Source organism: Arachis duranensis, chromosome 1 (genome assembly GCF_000817695.3).
Source record: "Arachis duranensis cultivar V14167 chromosome 1, aradu.V14167.gnm2.J7QH, whole genome shotgun sequence".
In the NCBI taxonomy this organism is placed as follows: Eukaryota; Viridiplantae; Streptophyta; class Magnoliopsida; order Fabales; family Fabaceae; genus Arachis; species Arachis duranensis.
In genome coordinates this window covers 6,444,546-6,463,041 of record NC_029772.3, presented here as the reverse complement: position 1 = coordinate 6,463,041, position 18,496 = coordinate 6,444,546, and the positions used below count along the sequence as shown (strand labels likewise).

The following is an 18,496-nucleotide window of genomic DNA, read 5'->3' as shown; positions in this document are numbered from 1 at the left end:
AATTGAAGTTAATTTTTTCCCTTCAATAGTTTACTTAACTACATAAATTAGTACACGCCCACAAACATTAATTATTATCCGAAATGTTTGGTAATCAAAGAATCATTATTTGATTTTTCTATATATTTAACAAATAATACTAAGGAACGAATTTTTTTGAATCGATCATTTAATATTTTTAAAATTATTTTAATTTCTTAAATTTTATACCTTAAATCATAAATTTTAAATTATATAAATATAAATTTTAAAATTAACTAAAAGTTGACTCACTATATTTTTCGTTTTTAATTTCTTCATTTTTAGTATAAGAAGTTTGTTAGATTTAAAAAAAAAAAAACCTCAAGTTTGTAAGACATGATTAAAACTAATAATAAAGATAATTTAGTTTATGAATGATGGTCATGGCGACAAGAAGGTTCATCTACCAAGTGTTATTATATAAACCACCTCTCATATCTCTCAAATCTCACTAAACCATTTCTCATATCTCAAATCTCAGTAACATAGAATCTTTCACCAAATTCATACACACATACACAATTTTAATTTCCATGGCAAATCATCATAAGAGAACGCTAAAGTTTGACATTAAACAAATTGTTTATGTGAAACCATCAAAACCCACACCAAATGGCAACATTTCACTCTCTGCACTTGATAATAGAGCTGATAACAATGGCCTATGCCATATTGTTCAAATATATCAATCACCGAAAAATGACCAAAATGACCCTGCCCTTATGATCAAAGAAGCACTCTCAAAGGCTTTGTTTTATTACTACCCTTTGGCGGGTAGAATAGTAAAACATGCTGATGGGAAACTTAGAGTTAATTGCAATGCAAATGGAGTTCCCTTTGTAGAAGCCATTGCTAATTGCAACCTTTCTTCTCTCCACTACCTTGATGGTAGTAACACAGAGATTGCAAAACACTTGGTACTTGATCTTCCTTCTGAGGATGAACATGGTTTCCAATTATACCCTTTGTTGATCAAGGTAACCAAGTTTCTATGTGGGGGTTTCACAATTGGCTTAGGAACCTCACATGCTATAATTGATGGCAGTGGAAAATCTCAATTCTTGCAAGCCATAGCCGAATTTGCAAGTGGAAAAACCGAGCCATCGGTGAAGCCTGCATGGGAGAGAGAAAAGCTTGTTGGGTCAATTACCAAAATGCCCTTGGAGATTCCTATGGATGAGTCCTCTGCCGCGGTCTCACCTTATTTGCCCACCAAAAAACTTGTTCATGCATGCTTTAAAGTCGACAATGAGAGCATAAAAAGGCTCAAGATGAGTTTGATGAAGGAAATTATTAGTGACCAAAACAATAACATGGAAGAAAGCTTCACAAGTTTTGAGTCTCTTGCTTCCTATGTTTGGAGGGCAAGAACAAGAGCTTTGAAATTGAACAGTGATGGTAAAGTTATGTTGACTATCATAGTAGGGATAAGAAAGGACCTTCTTGATCCTCCTTTGCCTAAAGGGTATTATGGGAATATTGCAGTGGATGCAAACATTGTGTTGACTGCTAGAGAAGTCAACGAAAGACCACTCTCCCATGTAGCGAAGATCATCAAAGAAACTAAGAAGGTTGCTCAGACAAAGGAGTACGTCAAGAGAATGATCGACACGTCGGCGACGGCGGCCGACGACGATTTCGATTATGATGGAAGGGGTGCGTGCATGGTTTTGACAGACTGGAAACATTTGGGTTTTTCAAAGAACATGGATTTAGGATGGACACAACCGGTGAATTTTGTTCCTGCCCCATGTGGTTTGTTTGATAAATTGCATTTGTGTATTTTCTCATCTCCGAGTAGCTTGGATCCTTCAATGGATGGAGGTGCTAGGATCTTTGTGTCACTCCCCAATGCTGCCATGCCCAAGTTTAGGAACGAGATTGAAGCTCTTATTACGAAACCATAGGAGATTAGATGTATTTCAATTCATGTTCTAATTGTGTTGTGTCTGTAGAGGGCAATATAGTAATTTCATGTTTGTTTCTATTTTATAAGTCAATGGAATAAGATTTGATTGTGTTTATTACTATACCCATTTCAACGAAGGGAAATTCAACTTTATCCTACTTTGTTGTAAAAAAGACCTGGAGTGAAAGATTTTTTATGCTTTTTACAATTCTTTATCGTTCTTATATTTTTCATGGGTTTCTAAATTTCTCATTATGTGCAAAGAACAATATAATTCGAAAGGTTTGACTTTGTAATATTTTTTCCGATCCATATTTGATATTTCTGTTTTTTAATTTTACAATAATAAAAATGTTAGAGTTATGTCATGTATCTGTTGAGTTTGTAGTGGAATTTTGACTTCTAATATAGATAGAAAGTAATATAAAATTGAACATCTATTCTATTATATAAAAATCGGATGTCTGCACTTAATGATGGAGCTGACATGACATGCTCCGAAAAGTGTTTTCCGATTTAATTATTTTAACTCATTCAATACAATTTATTACCATGACTTAATTATACCAACTAATTGATTTGATTAGATATTTAAATATTAACATAATTTATTATAATATATATTACTTAATTAAATTTACTACATTAATTGTAATTTGTTATATTAGTTAATTAATTTATTCATTTATAAAGTCTGAAATAAAATAAATAATTTATTGTTTATCCTAATTGAATTCATTAAATTTAATTATACATTATATACGAATTAATAATAATTTGTAGATCACTTTATATTATATATGTATTAACAAAATATTATATACGTCTTAATGTGTTAATTAAATATTATATACGTACAGAAAAATAAATACAAAGATACATATAGTATTGATCATGATAATATTATTATATAGTATTATATAAACTTTCTAATATTAGTATAGAAAATTAGAAAATTATTTCTTATGGCAATCATTCTTAGTGGAATAGTGTATTTCTTATATAGTATTGATAATTGTTGTTTAATTTAAAATAATTGTATGTTGGTATCTTAAATTTATTTTCAATAATGACCTAAATAGATAAATCTAATTGAATTGAATGATTATATAAAATATTTTATATTATTAATATACTAAAATTAAAGTATTTTTTGGTACCGAATTTTATAGGTAAATTTTATACAAGATTAAGTATTTTTTTATTTGTTTTATCTATGTTACTTTATTTAATTTTAAGTAGCGTCATATTTACAATTACCGCCAGTATGATATTTTATAAAATATGAAAATTAATTTTTTTTATAATTTAAATATCAATGTTTGAATAGAAGAACTTAACAGACGAGAGAGAGAGAGGAAAATTTACCTAGAGAAAAAAAAACTCGCACGAGAATAGTGGCGACGTGCTCAACAACAACGGTAATGGGATAAGCAGCGATGATGACATAAGCTGTGAACAGTGACGGACCCAGAAAAATTTAGTAATGGAGACAAAAATATAATAAAATTTAGGTCTAGATATTTTTTTTGCTTCCCACGATATTCAAAAGTTAAGGACTAATCCGTCATAAATTTGAATTTCATTTAAGAATCTACAATTGGCCGACAACGAGTTGCTATACATACGAGACAGAATTTGAACCCTCAATACTTATTTAAGCTGACAACTAAGTCGATCACTTGATCAATCTAAATTGGTTTAGATATATTCAAAATTTAAAATTAGAACTATCTAACACATATTGATAAGAACTAGAAATATACACACAATCATTATTATAATATTTAAAATAATAAAAATATAATTTCATACGCATAATATAATATTTAAAATAACAAAAAAATATTTATAAAGACCTTTTTTTAATTTTTAACATGATTAAATATTATTTTTTATATATATTTTTAAACAATTATTTTACTTAATTGTCAAATCTACTTATTATAATTTTTATAGTATAAATAAATTTTTTAACCAAAATAATTACAGTATATTAATACATAGATAATATATTTTTATATCTTAAACAATTTTAAAAAATTACTAATAATTTAAGTTGTATTTAATTAGAAGAAGATTTTAGGTGAGGATGATTGAGTTTATCTTGCATGGCTATAGAGTATAGACGGAAGCTATGAATCATGTGTGATGTGAGGCAAATCCTAATTCCTAAAAAATGTTTATATGTATATATTTGGAGCGGGTACACCCTAAGCCCGACGATACCTATCTTGACCAAAATCTGTCCCGACTCGAGTTAAGTTATTACCCTTTCATTCGGGTATGGACAGGTCGGGTACCTGTGTATTCGAAAACTCTTGCCAAGTCTAACCACGTATTGAGACTCATTTTATTAAGGGTTTATCAATAGCCAATGAATTACTATATACACAAGGCGAGATTCTAACTTCTAATAGTTGTTTAAGCGGACGAGTGAGATGATCACTTAACAAACTCAAATTGATTAAGATGTTGTATAATCATAAATTCCTCTGGAGGGTTGGTTCTGTTATTGGTAGCCTGCTAAAAATTGACCGTGCAACCTCCATTCACTCTCGGGGTAGGTTTGCCAGAATTTGTGTGGAGATTGATCTGTCGAAAAAATTGGTGCCCAGGATATCGGTGCTTGGCAGCACGTTGAATATTGAATACGAAGGCCTCCATTTGATATGTTTTAATTGTGGCAAATATGGACACAAATCAGAGCTGTGCAATGAGGTGCAGAATGGTGGAAAATTCCAAACGGAGAATATTCCGGCCAGTGAACCGGAAGGAGAAGCAACTATTCAGTCATCACCAACGGATAATTCCAATAATCACGCTAACCAAGGAGCGCCTATATCCCAGCAAATAATTCCTAATAATCATGATCCTCCTGAATTCGGACCGTGGATGATGGTAAAACGGCATTATAGAAGGAAACAAGAGAAATTTGCGCCAAAAAATAAAGTCAGTCATAATGGGGATGATACCCCACCAAATAAGGAAGAAAATATTGTGGATGTTGATCATGATGTGGGCAACGGGTCAAGATTCAATATTCTCTTTGAAAACAATCCTGAAGATACTCTACCCGTTACAGAAGATATAAGGAGTAATAATATGGATAGTGAATTGATGAGCAATGGGCCAATTGAACCAAAAAATCTAAGGAGTAATATAGATAGTGATTTGATGAATGATGGGCCAAATAAATTCCAAGCCCAATTAGAGAAGAGCTTAGTTCAGAACCAACCAAAAACTAATGCCTCTTCTTCCATCCAAAAAAGAACCATTAGAAGTGGGGCTGGAAAAAACCCACAGGGAGCAAAAAAATCCTCTCTACACAAGGCTGGGCCTATTTTGGCTGGAAAGAATTTCAAGCCCAAATTAAAGAATATGGAGAAAATGATGGAGAAAATCCCTACCTCTTCTGTACACATGCTACCCACCACCCAGAACACCAAATCGAAATCAAGAAACCCTGAAACGGAAGCTTTGGAAGCTGCCATGTTAGGCAATCTTCGAGCTATGGAGAAAAATCAAAAGGAATCTTTCGAAGCTACAAAGATGGCAAATGCTATTTTTGAAGATCATGTGGTGAAGAATCAATTTCTTATCTCTACCTCCAATCAAATCGTGAAAACGGTGGCCACAAAAATGGTCCAAGGAGGAAAGGACCCTCGAAATAAACCGCCGGATGATCAATTCGGGGATCCAAGTAACCAAAGCATTGCAAAAGATCATGTGTCTTGTGATCACGTTGAAGGTGATGTGGTGGTTTTGACCACAGTTTGATTCGGTCATTGACGGCCCTTTTGAATTTTATTTTTTATGATGAATCTTATTGCTTGGAACTGTCGTGGAGCGGGAGGAAAGTGCTTTTCTAATCTGATTAGAGATCTGAAGAGAGAATATGATGCAAGTTTTCTTATTCTTCTTGAAACTCATATAAGTGGTAATAGGGGGGAGGTTGTTAGAGAAAGGATGGGTTATGATGGTTGTTTTATTGAAGAAGCAAGAGGACAGTCAGGGGGTATATGGTGTTTATGGGATTGTGCTAGCTGGAAAGTAGAAGTTATCCATCACAATACTCAATTTGTACATATGAAGCTTACTGGAAGTCACTCTGTGCCTTGGATTCTTACTGCAGTTTACGGAAGCCCTCAAAGGATTACCCGGCATGCTCTTTGGGACTCCATTCGGTCCCTAAGGGATGAGATTAATCTGCCATGGTGTCTTATTGGGGATTTCAACGCTATTCTTCATAGTCATGAAAGGAAGGGAGGATCCCCTAACCAAAGGCATGGAGCTTGTAATGAGTTCCAATCTGTTGTGTCCGACTGCGGTTTGTTAGATTTGGGGTTCACCGGCTGGCCTTATACCTGGAAGAGGGGAAGCTTAGTGGAAAGAATAGACAGAGCTTTATGCAACTTGGATTGGCAAATCATGTTTCCTGAAGCCAAGATCAACCATCTTCCGATGATGAAATCGGATCACTCCCCTCTCTGTCTACAACTTTATCCGGCTTCGGCTCCCAATAAGAAGAGAAGACCGTTCAGGTTCGTAGCAGCTTGGTTAATGCATTCTGATTTTGACAACATGCTGAATATTAATTGGAACTTTAAAGATTCTTGGAATAATTGTGTGGAAGATTTTAAAAATGGCCTGAATGATTGGAACCGAAACATTTTTGGAAACATTCAGTTCAGGAAAAATAGGATCCTCCGAAGGCTTCAGGGGATTGTGACGAGCTTAAGTCAGAACAGTAATCGTTTCTTAGAAAAATTGCAATTTGACCTGTGGAAAGAGTATGAGGAGATTCTAACTCAAGAAGAAATTCTTTGGTTCCAGAAATCTAGGAGCAATTGGATTAATTTTGGGGATCGAAATACCAAGTACTTCCACGGTACCACCATGGCTAGAAGAAGAAGAAACAAGATTGAGTCTCTCGAAGATGACAATGGGAGTTGGGTCACTGATAGAAGCAGTTTAGAGGTTATGGCGACTTCCTTTTATGCTAAATTGTTTTTAGATGATCTTCCTGATATCCCTTTTGTCCTTAATCAAGCTTTTCCCCCCTTAAGTGTTGAGGATCTGAATATTGTTAGTGGTATTGTGACTTTCACTGAGATTAAAGAGTCTGTCTTTAGCATGGGTAGCTTAAAAGCTCCTGGCAAAGATGGTATACAAGCTGTGTTCTATCAAAATAAGTGGGAAAAAGTTGGTAATGACCTTTGTAATTTAGTGAAAGATATTTTTGAGAATCCGCAGAATGTCAAAGAAATCAATGAAACTCTTATTACCCTTATTCCTAAAGTGGAGCCAGTTACCAGCCTAAAGCAAATGCGTCCTATTAGCCTATGCAATGTATCTTACAAAGTTATTACTAAGATCCTTGCGCGCAGGCTTCGAAAATTAATGGAGAAACTTGTCAAACCGACTCAGAGTAGTTTTGTTCCGGGGAGACATACCTCGGACAATATCATTATTACTCAAGAGGTTATTCACTCTATGAGAAGTAAAAAAGGGAAAAAGGGTTGGATGGCCATTAAGATTGATTTGGAAAAAGCCTATGATAGGCTCAAATGGTCTTTTGTTAAAGATACCCTGGCGGATATTGGTTTTCCCTCTACTTTCATTGATTTGATTTGCACTTGTATCTCTACGGCAAGGATGAGGGTTCTATGGAATGGAGATGTTCTTGATGAGTTCACTCCCTCAAGGGGAATTCGTCAAGGAGATCCGCTATCCCCTTATATCTTTGTTCTCTGTATGGAGCGCTTGTCCCAACTCATTAGTGCTGCTGTTGAACATGGGTATTGGAAGCCGATCAAGCTCAGTAGAGAGGGGCCCAACTTGTCCCACCTATGTTTTGCTGATGATCTGATTTTATTTGCTGAGGCTGATATGGATCAAGCGCGAGTCATTGACAGAGTTCTTGAAGCATTCTGTAACAGCTCTGGGCAAAAAGTGAGCAACGACAAGACTCGGGTCTTTTTCTCAAAAAATGTGGGAAACACAGTTAGAAGTGAGATTAGTGAAGCCTTGAAATTCTCCAGGACTGACGATCTCGGTAAATACCTTGGGGTGCCTCTCATTCACTCTAAAGTAACCAAGGAGACTTTCAACAACATCATCAACAAGCTAAATATGAGATTGAATAGTTGGAAAGCATCTTCCCTCTCTTTGGCTGGAAGAACCACTTTGGTGAGATCTGTCCTTTCTTCTATTCCTAGTTATACTATGCAAACTGCAATTTTACCTTCATCTACTTGTAATTTGATTGATCGTAAATGCAGGGATTTTCTTTGGGGAGACACTGAACAATCAAAAAAAATTCATCTGTTAAGTTGGAAGAAAATTAGCAAGTCTAAAGGTTCAGGGGGTCTTGGTATTCGGCACGCAAAAAACCTTAATCATGCCTTTATGATGAAGGTTGGATGGGGATCCATGTTAAATCATTAAGAAATATAACTGACAGTGTAGAAGCGTTCTTTCATTCGAGAGCATGATTGAGATCAGAGAGTTTGACTCTTGTGGTTCTTTAATCTTTGTCAACAAAAACCTTCTGTATCCCTAATAGGACTGAATCGCAACTCCACGCTGGGAAAAGAGCTATGAAGGCGGGTTTGATGTGTTGGGGACTAAAATATTGAAGTCATTATTTATATTTGAGTGTGACACTCATTAAACCCTAAAACTCAAATAAAATAGTATATCTGATTTTAATCTCATTTATCCAAATCAAAAGTAATAATAATTTATTTAATTTAACATTTATGATAATAAATGAGATCACCATTATATAAGTCATTTAATGTAAAATTACTTAATTTACGATTATTATTAATATATGTATTGCTCATAAATATATCAAAAAATAATAATTTTCTAACAATCTTTCATTTGGGCTATACATATGTATATATTTCTTAGATAATCATATCTTATAAACTTTATACGCATATCTGAATGTTATTTCCCTGATTACTTTAATAATCTGGTCTGTCTCATATATTAGTTATAAAATTACCGTAACTTTTATCACATTAGTGTCGTAACGAAACCACAATGATCGCCATACTAAAATACTCAACCACATAGATCAAATTTGGATGAGAAAATTCAGAAATCATATGCAAAAATGATCTCATGCATGCCTATTTCCAATTTGTCCAACATGAATAAAAACTCTATTTTATTCGATGATAGACTCATATGAAAATGCAACGGCAACGCCCGGACTCATAACAACGGTGACTGAGTGATGAGTCTTTGGAAGAAGAAGAGAAGAATTTAACAGAATCACAATAGAGAGAGAGGGAGAGAGAGAAAGAGAGAGAGAGAGAGAGAGAGAGAGAGAGAGAGAGAATTTAGATAGAGAAAAGGGACTCGGCAGGAGAAAGGTAGCGACGGGCTCAACAACGACGGTAACGGGATAAACAGCAACGACGACATGAGCTGTGAAGGAAGATGGAAGTTGTGAAGGGGTATACGGTGATAGGCTCAGTAACAAAGATGACGGGAGCTATGAGATGTTTTGTGAAGAAGTCGAGAAGAAGAAGACTCTAGGTGAGAATGACTGGGTTTCTCTGGCATGGGTATAGAGTATGGATTGAAGCTGTGAATCGCTGAATTTGTGATGTGAGACAAATCTTAATTCCTAAAAAGTGTTTATATGTATATATTCGGGTCGGGTACACCCTAAATTCGACCATGCCTTGTCCCGAGCAAAATCTGCCCCGACTCGGGTTAAGTTATTACCCTCCCTAATCGGATATGGCCGGGTCGAATACCCGCGTATTTGGGTACTCTTGCCAAGTCTAACCACGTATTGATACTCCATTTATTAAGGGTTTACCGCTAGCCAATGAATTGCTACACACACAAGATTAATAGTTGTTTAAGAGAACGAGTGAGATGACCACTCAACAAACTCAAATTAATTAAGACAAATTCTAATTATTTTTAATATTTAATATTAAAAATCTTGAAAGTTTGATTTTAATTATAACTTTGTAAAATATTTATAATAATAATTATTATATATATTATTTAATTTTTTAATAAAGTTTTTAATATAATTTTATGTATTATCCCGTACAAGGTACGGGAACATACACTAGTTACTCACAATAATACATTTATTATATAGTTATTAAAGAGAAAAAAAAAGAAAATGAATAATTGCTATGGATGTGAATTCCTTTTGTTTTAATTGAATCGAATACATTTTGATTTTACTCATTTATATAGTTTTCTAACTTCTATAAATAACAAGAGAGCATACTATAAAATAGTTTCCTATAAAAGCTCCTTACCTATTCACCATTTTCTTTCTTCCATCCTTTGTCTGCCTCCCTTTGTTTTCTCTCTGTCTTTCTTTTATTCTCAAAATTCTCCACCTCGTTCACAATTTGAAATCTACTCAAATTTTGAACGATCAAAGTATGGTATTCATATCCGGTTGCATCATTTTTACAATGACTGCCTACGTACCCTTGTTTAGGATCAAATCAATCGTAATTTATCTATTTCTCCATGTAATGCCTAACATGAAGCAACATTGAGCAATTTCAAATAGTGTTGGAACTTGCTTCCTGACACTATTTTAGTCAACATATCAGCAGGGTTTTCATCTGCGTGTACTTTTATAAGAGAAATATTACCTTTCTCTATAAAATCGCGCACGAAGTGATATCTTACATCAATATGCTTGGTACGAGCATGATGAACTTGATTTTTAGCCAAATGAATTGCACTTTGACTATCACAACTCATATTCATGCAATCTTGTTTCAACCCCAAATCATCTAGAAGACCCCTTAGCCACAATGCTTCTTTGACTCCTTATGCTACTGCCATGTACTCAGCCTCTGTAATAGATGATGCCACTATAGCTTGTAACATCGATCGCCAACTAACTGGAGCACCTTATATTTTATATACATAACCAGTCGTAGAACGTCTTCTATCTAGATCACCAGCATAATCAGAATCAACAAAGCCGCTGATTTGACATGATGATTTTCCACTAAAGCATAAACCTGTGTCAATGATACCCTTCAAGTATCTTAATATCCACTTGACTGCTTCCCAATGTGCCTTATCCGGGTTTGCCATGAACCTGCTAACAACACTGATTGCCTGTGAAATATCTGGGCGTGTACACACCATAGCATACATTAGGCTACCGACTGCACTAGCATAAGGTACATTTTTCATGTAAGCCTTATCCTCTGCTGTTGTGGGAGATTGCTTACTAGAGAGCCTAAAATGTGGAGCCAACGGCATTACCACTGATTTAGCATTTTTCATTTCAAACCTTTCAATGACGCGCTCAATGTATCCTCTTTGGCTCAAGAACAATTTTTGCCTTGATCTCTCTCTTTTAATTTTCATGCCTAATATTTTTTGTGCAGCACCCAAGTCTTTTCTTTCAAATTCTTTACCAAGTTGAACCTTTAACATATCTATCTCTACCTTACTCTTAGAGACAATAAATATGTCATCCACGTACAGTGGAAGATAGATATAACCACCTCTAGGAAGCTTACGAATGTATACACAACAATCATAATTACTTCTGGAAAAAACCTTATTTTAATATAAAGGAGTCAAATTGCTTGTACCATTGCTGAGGAGATTGTTTCAATCCATATAGCGATTTTCTTAAGCAACATACCTGACTTTCTTTACCCTTAGCCTTGAAACCCTCAAGTTGATACATGTAGATTTCTTCCTCTAAGTCACCGTGCAAGAATGCAGTCTTCACGTCTAGTTGTTCCAACTCAAGATCACCATGAGCGACAAGACTTAAAAGCACCCGTATGGAAGTGTGTTTCATCATAGGAGAAAATATCTCATTGTAATCAACACCTTCTTTCTGTGCAAATCCCTTTGCTACTAACCTAGCTTTGAATCTTGTACCATCTGACTTAGTAGGATCTTCTTTTTTTTTATACACCCACTTACAACCAATTGCAGTCTTTTTCATGGACAATGGGACCACATCCCATGTCTTGTTCTTATGAAGAGATTGCATCTCTTCCTCTACAGCGACAAACCAACTCTCTCTATATTTGTCTTTGATAGCATGTTTGAAGGTAACCGGTTCATCATCCTCCATTGAGAGTGCATAATCTACCAAGTTTACCTGCCCATAATGTCTCAAAAGCTTATCTGACCCAAATTTCTGAACAAATTTATAATTCCTCTTTGGCCTAGTAGATGCCAAAAAATCCTACTGCTGCTGTTGTAATGCATGTGTATTTTCTCGCTAAATTTTTTCATGATCAAGTTCATCCTCTGCGTCATCTCGAGTAGCATTAGGATGCTCCCCCTGAACATTACTAGAGTCTATTTGTTGGTATTTAGACTCTATCTCCACCATTTGAGTATTTGAAGTTTTTCCAACATCACCATCATCTAGCACCATATCTTTAGACAAATCTACGATAGATCGTTCATCAAAGGTAACATCCCTGCTAATTACAAACTTAGAATCATTTACACTCCAAAGGTGATAGCCTTAAACCCCTCTTGGATACCCCAAAAAGATTGCCTTCTTAGCTCTATCATCAAGCTTATTATCTTTGACATGATAATAGGCTGTGCATCCAAAAACTCTGAGTTTCTCGTAATCTGCATGTTCCCCCTGACCACACCTTATAAGGTGTGTTTTCATCTAGAGAAGAATGTGGGGATCGATTCACTATGTAGCAAGCTGTAGCAACCGATTCTACCCACCATTCTCTGCCTAACCCGAAATTAGAGCGCATATACCTTGCCTTCTCAAGTAGCGTACGATTCAGTCGTTCGACGACTCCATTTTGTTGTGGTGTTTCTCTAACTGTCCAGTGTCTTGCAATGCTTTCTCGGTCAAAGAACACCTTGAAAGCCCCATCCGTGTACTCTATGTCATTATCAGATCGTAGAGTTTTCAACTTCCTACCTGTTCGGTTTTCAACCTTGCTCTCCACTACTTAAAAGTATTGAATACCTATTCTTATGTTTGAGGAAGTAAATCTAAACATATTTGGAATAATCATCAACAAAAGTAACAAAATACCTGGAACCACCCTTGGAAGTAACTTTAGCCGGGCCCCAAACATCAGTATGCACGTAGTCTAACAACCATCTGCTTTTATGCTTACTTGTAGAAAATTTCACCCTATGTGCCTTTCCTACACACAATGCTCACAAAATTTCATTTATGGTTTCTTCATATTCTTTAGTAAATCTTGTCCACAAAGCAATGATAGACCTTTCTCTGACATATGTCCAAGCCGCATATGTCATATTCTTGTGCAATTTGTTTGATCTCTACTTTCACTGATTTCAACTACTAACTCAACTGTGACTGTTGTCCCTAAAAGAGAATAAAGATTACCGTGTTGAACTCCCTTCTTCACTACCAAAGAACTACGAATAACTTTTAGTACCCCATTTTTTGCAACTATTTTGCAGCCATTTTTCTCCAACAAACTTATGGAGATAAGATTTTTTTGCAAGTCTAGAATATGCCTCACATCCTTTAATGTTCTTACTCCTCTATCATGCATCTTGATTCTTATAGTCCCCAACCCCACAGTTTTACAAGCATGATCATTGTCCATTAAAACTGTGCCACCATTTATGCTTTCATAGGTAGTAAACCACTTTCTATTTGGACACATATGGTGAGAGGCTCCTGAATCAAGAATCCACTTACCGGAGATTTCATAAGATTGTTCTGTTACAAAGTAACAATCCTCCTCATCATTCGAGACGTAGCTTGCTTCTTGCTTTTTTTTTTTGGGTTGTCGTTGTTCTGTTTCTTGAAAGTTATCTTCTTATTTGGACAATTTGCTTTGAAATGTCCAGCGGCCTCACCACATTTAAAGCATGTTTTCTCCGCGTGAGGTCTAGATTTTGGCCTACACTTTCCACGCTTATTACCTTTTCCTCTTTTATTAGTCCTTCCTCTAGCCGCGAACAATCCTTATGCTTTATCATTATACTCTCTTCCATTTGAAGATGACATTACACTTGTAGCAACCTTACGTAGATCATTCGCTAAAAGTGATGCCCTCGTCTCATCCATTGTCAGAGTGTCAGCCACTAACATCAATGTTTATACTAGATTTTCATAGGACTTCGGTAATGAAAGTAACAATATGAGTGCCTGGTCTTCATCATCAACCTTCACATCTATATCCTTTAAGTTTAATATGATCCTATCAAACTTATTGATATATTCTCGGATTGAGGTGCCTTCCTCCATCTTACATGTATACAATTTGGATTTTAAGTAGATCCTGTTAGTGTCATGAAGTTACTCTCTAACTTTGTCCAGACGCCTGCTGCAGTTGTTTCTTCGTTCACCAAGAAAGCAACATCCCTCTCAAGGGACAAGATTATTGCAGCCTGTGCCTCAAGATCTAATTCTTTCCAATCCTCATCTTTCATTCCTTCTGGTTTTTTCTCTTTTTCCGCTAGTGCCTTGTGTAACTTTTGTGATATAAGCAGATTTTTCATCTGCATCCTTCAATAGGAAAAATCATTTTTTCCATTGAACTTCTCGATTTCATATTTGCCTACTTTGACATTACTACTAGTAGAAGCCATTATATTCAAAATTGAATTTTACCATTCAAATAATGAATAATATAACGTTGGCTCTTGATACCAATTATTGAGTCTGCAGCGAAATTTTGACTTCTAATAGATAGAAAGTAATATGAAATTGAACATTGCTCACAATAATACACTCATTGTATAATTATTAAAGAGAAAAAAAATGAATAATTGCTATGGATGTGAATTCCTTTTGTTTTAATTGAATTGAATATATTTTGATTTCACTCATTTATATAGTTTCCTAACTTCTATAAATAACAAGAGAGCATACTATAAAATAGTTTCTTATAAAAGCTCCTTAACTATCCACCATTTTCTCTCTGCCTTTCTTTTATTCTCATAGTATCTAATATCAATAACACCAGATTTTTAACCAAATTAATTACAATTAGGAAGCTACTTAGATAAAGACGTTTAAAACGTTTTTTTAAAGAAATTTTTAAGTAATTAAAATTAAATACATATAATTGATTAAACTATGTTATTTTTATCAAAATTAAATCAGATAAATTGATTTGACTAAAAAATTAGTAAATTATATTTTGAATTGGTCTAAATTAATATTTTTTTATAAAAAATAATTACAATATTCCTATTTTATAAAAAATAATACTAATTTAAATCGGTTCAAGATTTAGTTTATTAATTTTTTGACCAAATCAATTTATATCATCTAATTTTGACAAAAATAATATAATTTAATTAATTATATATATTAAATTTTAATTAATAACAAATATTTAAAAAAAATATTTTAAATATCCTTATCGAAGTCTCTCCCTTACAATTAATGTGTAAATACATATCAACTTGTTACTAATAGGACATAACATGTGATACAACTGGAACAAAAAATCTCCGTCTCTTTCTTAGTAATTTTATTTACGTGTTATGATATACGTAGCAAAAATAAAGCACGTAACTCACATTTTAGGTCTTTAAAAGATTCCAAATTTCAGATTTTTTCAATATTTAAAAAAAAAACATTCGAGATAAAACTACAAGAATAATGAATATGATTAAAAGTCAGACTAGTTAGATTAAATTTTTTTTTGGTAAAATAATTTAAATAATAAATAATTCTATTAAAAGTATTTGTTTTTGAAAATTACACCAAACATTAATATTTTTATTTTTTATAAATTAAAAATTAAAAAAAATTATTTCTAAAATTTCTCAAACAGATTCTTAATATATCACAATTAAGTTCTTTTTTTAGTAATCAAATCTATGAATTACTACTCAAATTAGTCTCTCAAATTTTAATTTATTTAATTTGATCCCAAAATTTTTATTTAGTCAATAAAATAAATTAAAGCACCCCCGTGGAACTAAGTTTGCACCAAGACAGATTGTGAATGTTCATTCATGAACCATGAAGATGCCAAATATCTGCTACGAACCACACTTTCGTGTTCGCCCCACGTTCCCTCCACGTGGCATCCCTCGTGCCAATTGTATGAAAAAAACAAAAAGGTTAAAATATTAACTCCCACTTCTGATTCTTGGAGATTCACCTATGGCTTCTCCCACGAGCACCTTCTTCTCCTTCTTCTTCTTCGCCGTGTTCTTATTCTCTCCTTCTTTATCAGATGATAATAAGGTATCTTTGGAACTCTACTACGAGAGCTTGTGCCCTTACAGCGCCAATTTCATCGTTAACTACCTCCCTCGGATCTTCCAAGACGATGAACTTGCCTCCATCGTTGACCTAAAGCTCGTTCCTTGGGGTAATGCCAAACTCAGGGCTAACGGTACCTTTACATGCCAGGTATATACTTCAACTCACTCTTGCCTCTCAACATTTTCAATTTAGGTTTTTATTTTTCAATTCACGTGCTTTTTCTTGTGCAGCATGGAAAATACGAGTGCTTGCTCAACACCGTGGAAGCGTGTGCCATTGATGCCTGGCCTCAGTTGGTAAGAACTTACGAGATTAGGAATTCACCACTTGCCACTTAATACTCATTATTAATTAACTAATTAATTAATTGGATGTTAATGTGTAGTTACAAATTCCCTTGGTTATTGTCTGCATAATGAGTTCACAGTTCAATTTGAGAAATGCTACTTGTATAGCTCAAGGGCACAATTAATGCAATTACATGCATAGATGTAAATGTTCTTAGAGATTGGTAATGATTACTCAGTCAATTACATGGATTTTTTATTTGTTTCAATTTTATTCCATGTGATTTTGGTTCCTTCTTGATTTGATCTTACTGTTGGTTTTATATTTTCAGTATGACAGTAAATTGGCATGTATTGTACATTAGTCTAAGTATTTGTACATTACTTACCTTGTTGCAGAGCAAGCATTTTCCTTACATCTATTGTGTTGAGGATCTAGTTTACCAAGGTGAGTACAGGGAGTGGAAATCTTGTTTTGAGAAGCTTCATCTGGATTCAAAACCTATTGATCAGTGTTATCATGGTGATCGTGGGAAAGAGGTTAGTGCTAATTTTCTCTGGTTTCTTTCTTATAATCTTGAAAGACCATTCTGTTACAGAGAATGACCTGTGTTAATGTTACCTACTAATCAAAAGACTCTCTTAAATGACAAAATACCCTCAAATTATTTAAAATACAACAAAACATACCACTTAATAAGTCGAAAACTACTTTTGTACTTGGTAAACTGTTTGTGCATTTGATCTGAAAATTTGTGGGAATATTTGAAATATCGGACCAAACTATTGCAAAAGAAATCCACTTAATGTAAAATCACAAAATTTTAAGGATAAAAATGTCTCATTTTTCTAATCATGTTTCAAAAATGGCATCAAAATTTGATCTTTAAAGCCTTTTTGAGAATATAGATTTAACGGGAATGGATATTGTTATTTCAATTTTGATAATACTACCTTTTTTCTTCTATAAATTTATGCAAATATACAATGCATGGCATTATCAAAAATGGAAGTGACATTAGCATTTTCCATATTTAATGGTTGGATACTTTTGTCGCGTGTAAAAAAATTTTGAAGATATTTTTGTAGTTGATAAATTTGGAGGTACTTTTGTCCGCAATTTTATAATTTGAGAGTATTTTTGGTAGTTTACTCTAATTTTTTTAATGAAATTTTGAAGTTCTACTGACTATGCTACATGAAGTAAGCTTATGAGAAGAGAATTAGAAAGATTAACCGAAAGAAAGGTTGCTCTTGCTTTTGATTCTTTATAGAACTCTGGAGCAATGTAATACTTGGCAATCTTCGCATTACCTTATCTTCATAGATGATTTACTGCGTCTTTGTTGCAACGAATGTTAATATTATCTTCTTACATTAATAAAGAGATGATCAATGTGCCTTACCTTGATTCTATAGATAAATTGTTTGGCTTTGGTTTTTCTCACAATTTTAGCATTTACCTATCTGTATGCAGCTTGAGCTACAGTATGCAGCTGAAACCAATAAGCTGCAGCCACCTCATGAGTATGTCCCATGGGTAGTTGTGGATGGCGAACCACTCTATGAGGTTAGTTTATAATTTTACAATTCCCTTCTTCACTATTCGAAAAAGGAGTTGACAAATTAGTCCTCCTATTCAAAATTTGTACATGTATAATGTGTCTAGTAAGGAGGGTATGGTGGGGGACAAATCCGTCCAGTTAGTGATAAATTCCTTATTGTTCCTTATGCCTTAAACAATCTCATTATAGACATGATATATGATAGAGTTCAATGACATTGTTTGGTACATGTAACCGACCCTACCTAGTGGAATAAGGCTTTGTTGTTGTTGTTGTTGTTGTAGTAGTTGTTTGAACAGAGAAGAGATTTGGGGTTCACTCTAAATAAAATTTGTGCTTTACATTATACTTGAAATTTCAAGATTGATCGATTTTATTTTGCTGCAGGACTATGAAAACTTCCTAAGCTATATATGCAAAGCTTATAAAGGCAAGAATGCACCCGGAACCTGCACACAAGCATATCTTAACACAATTCGAAAGG

At 34.1% G+C, this 18,496-nt stretch overlaps 2 protein-coding genes across 2 annotated transcripts in view; both read left to right on the top strand.

The window, feature by feature from the left end:
• Positions 1-490: 490 nt before the first annotated feature.
• Positions 491-2,045, top strand: LOC107473482 (spermidine coumaroyl-CoA acyltransferase). Its single transcript, XM_016093059.3, has one exon. The coding sequence runs from the start codon at positions 555-557 to the stop codon at positions 1,926-1,928; it is 1,374 nt and encodes a 457-aa protein (XP_015948545.1). The 5' UTR covers positions 491-554; the 3' UTR covers positions 1,929-2,045.
• Positions 2,046-16,026: 13,981 nt separating this feature from the next.
• LOC107473474 (gamma-interferon-responsive lysosomal thiol protein) overlaps positions 16,027-18,496 on the top strand; it is a gene marked incomplete in the record, with an annotated part of 2,644 nt that continues 174 nt past the window's right edge. Inside the window, 5 exon segments of the mRNA XM_016093049.3 lie at positions 16,027-16,307; positions 16,391-16,456; positions 16,847-16,987; positions 17,925-18,017; positions 18,400-18,496. Coding sequence (XP_015948535.1) covers positions 16,056-16,307; positions 16,391-16,456; positions 16,847-16,987; positions 17,925-18,017; positions 18,400-18,496 — 649 coding nt within the window.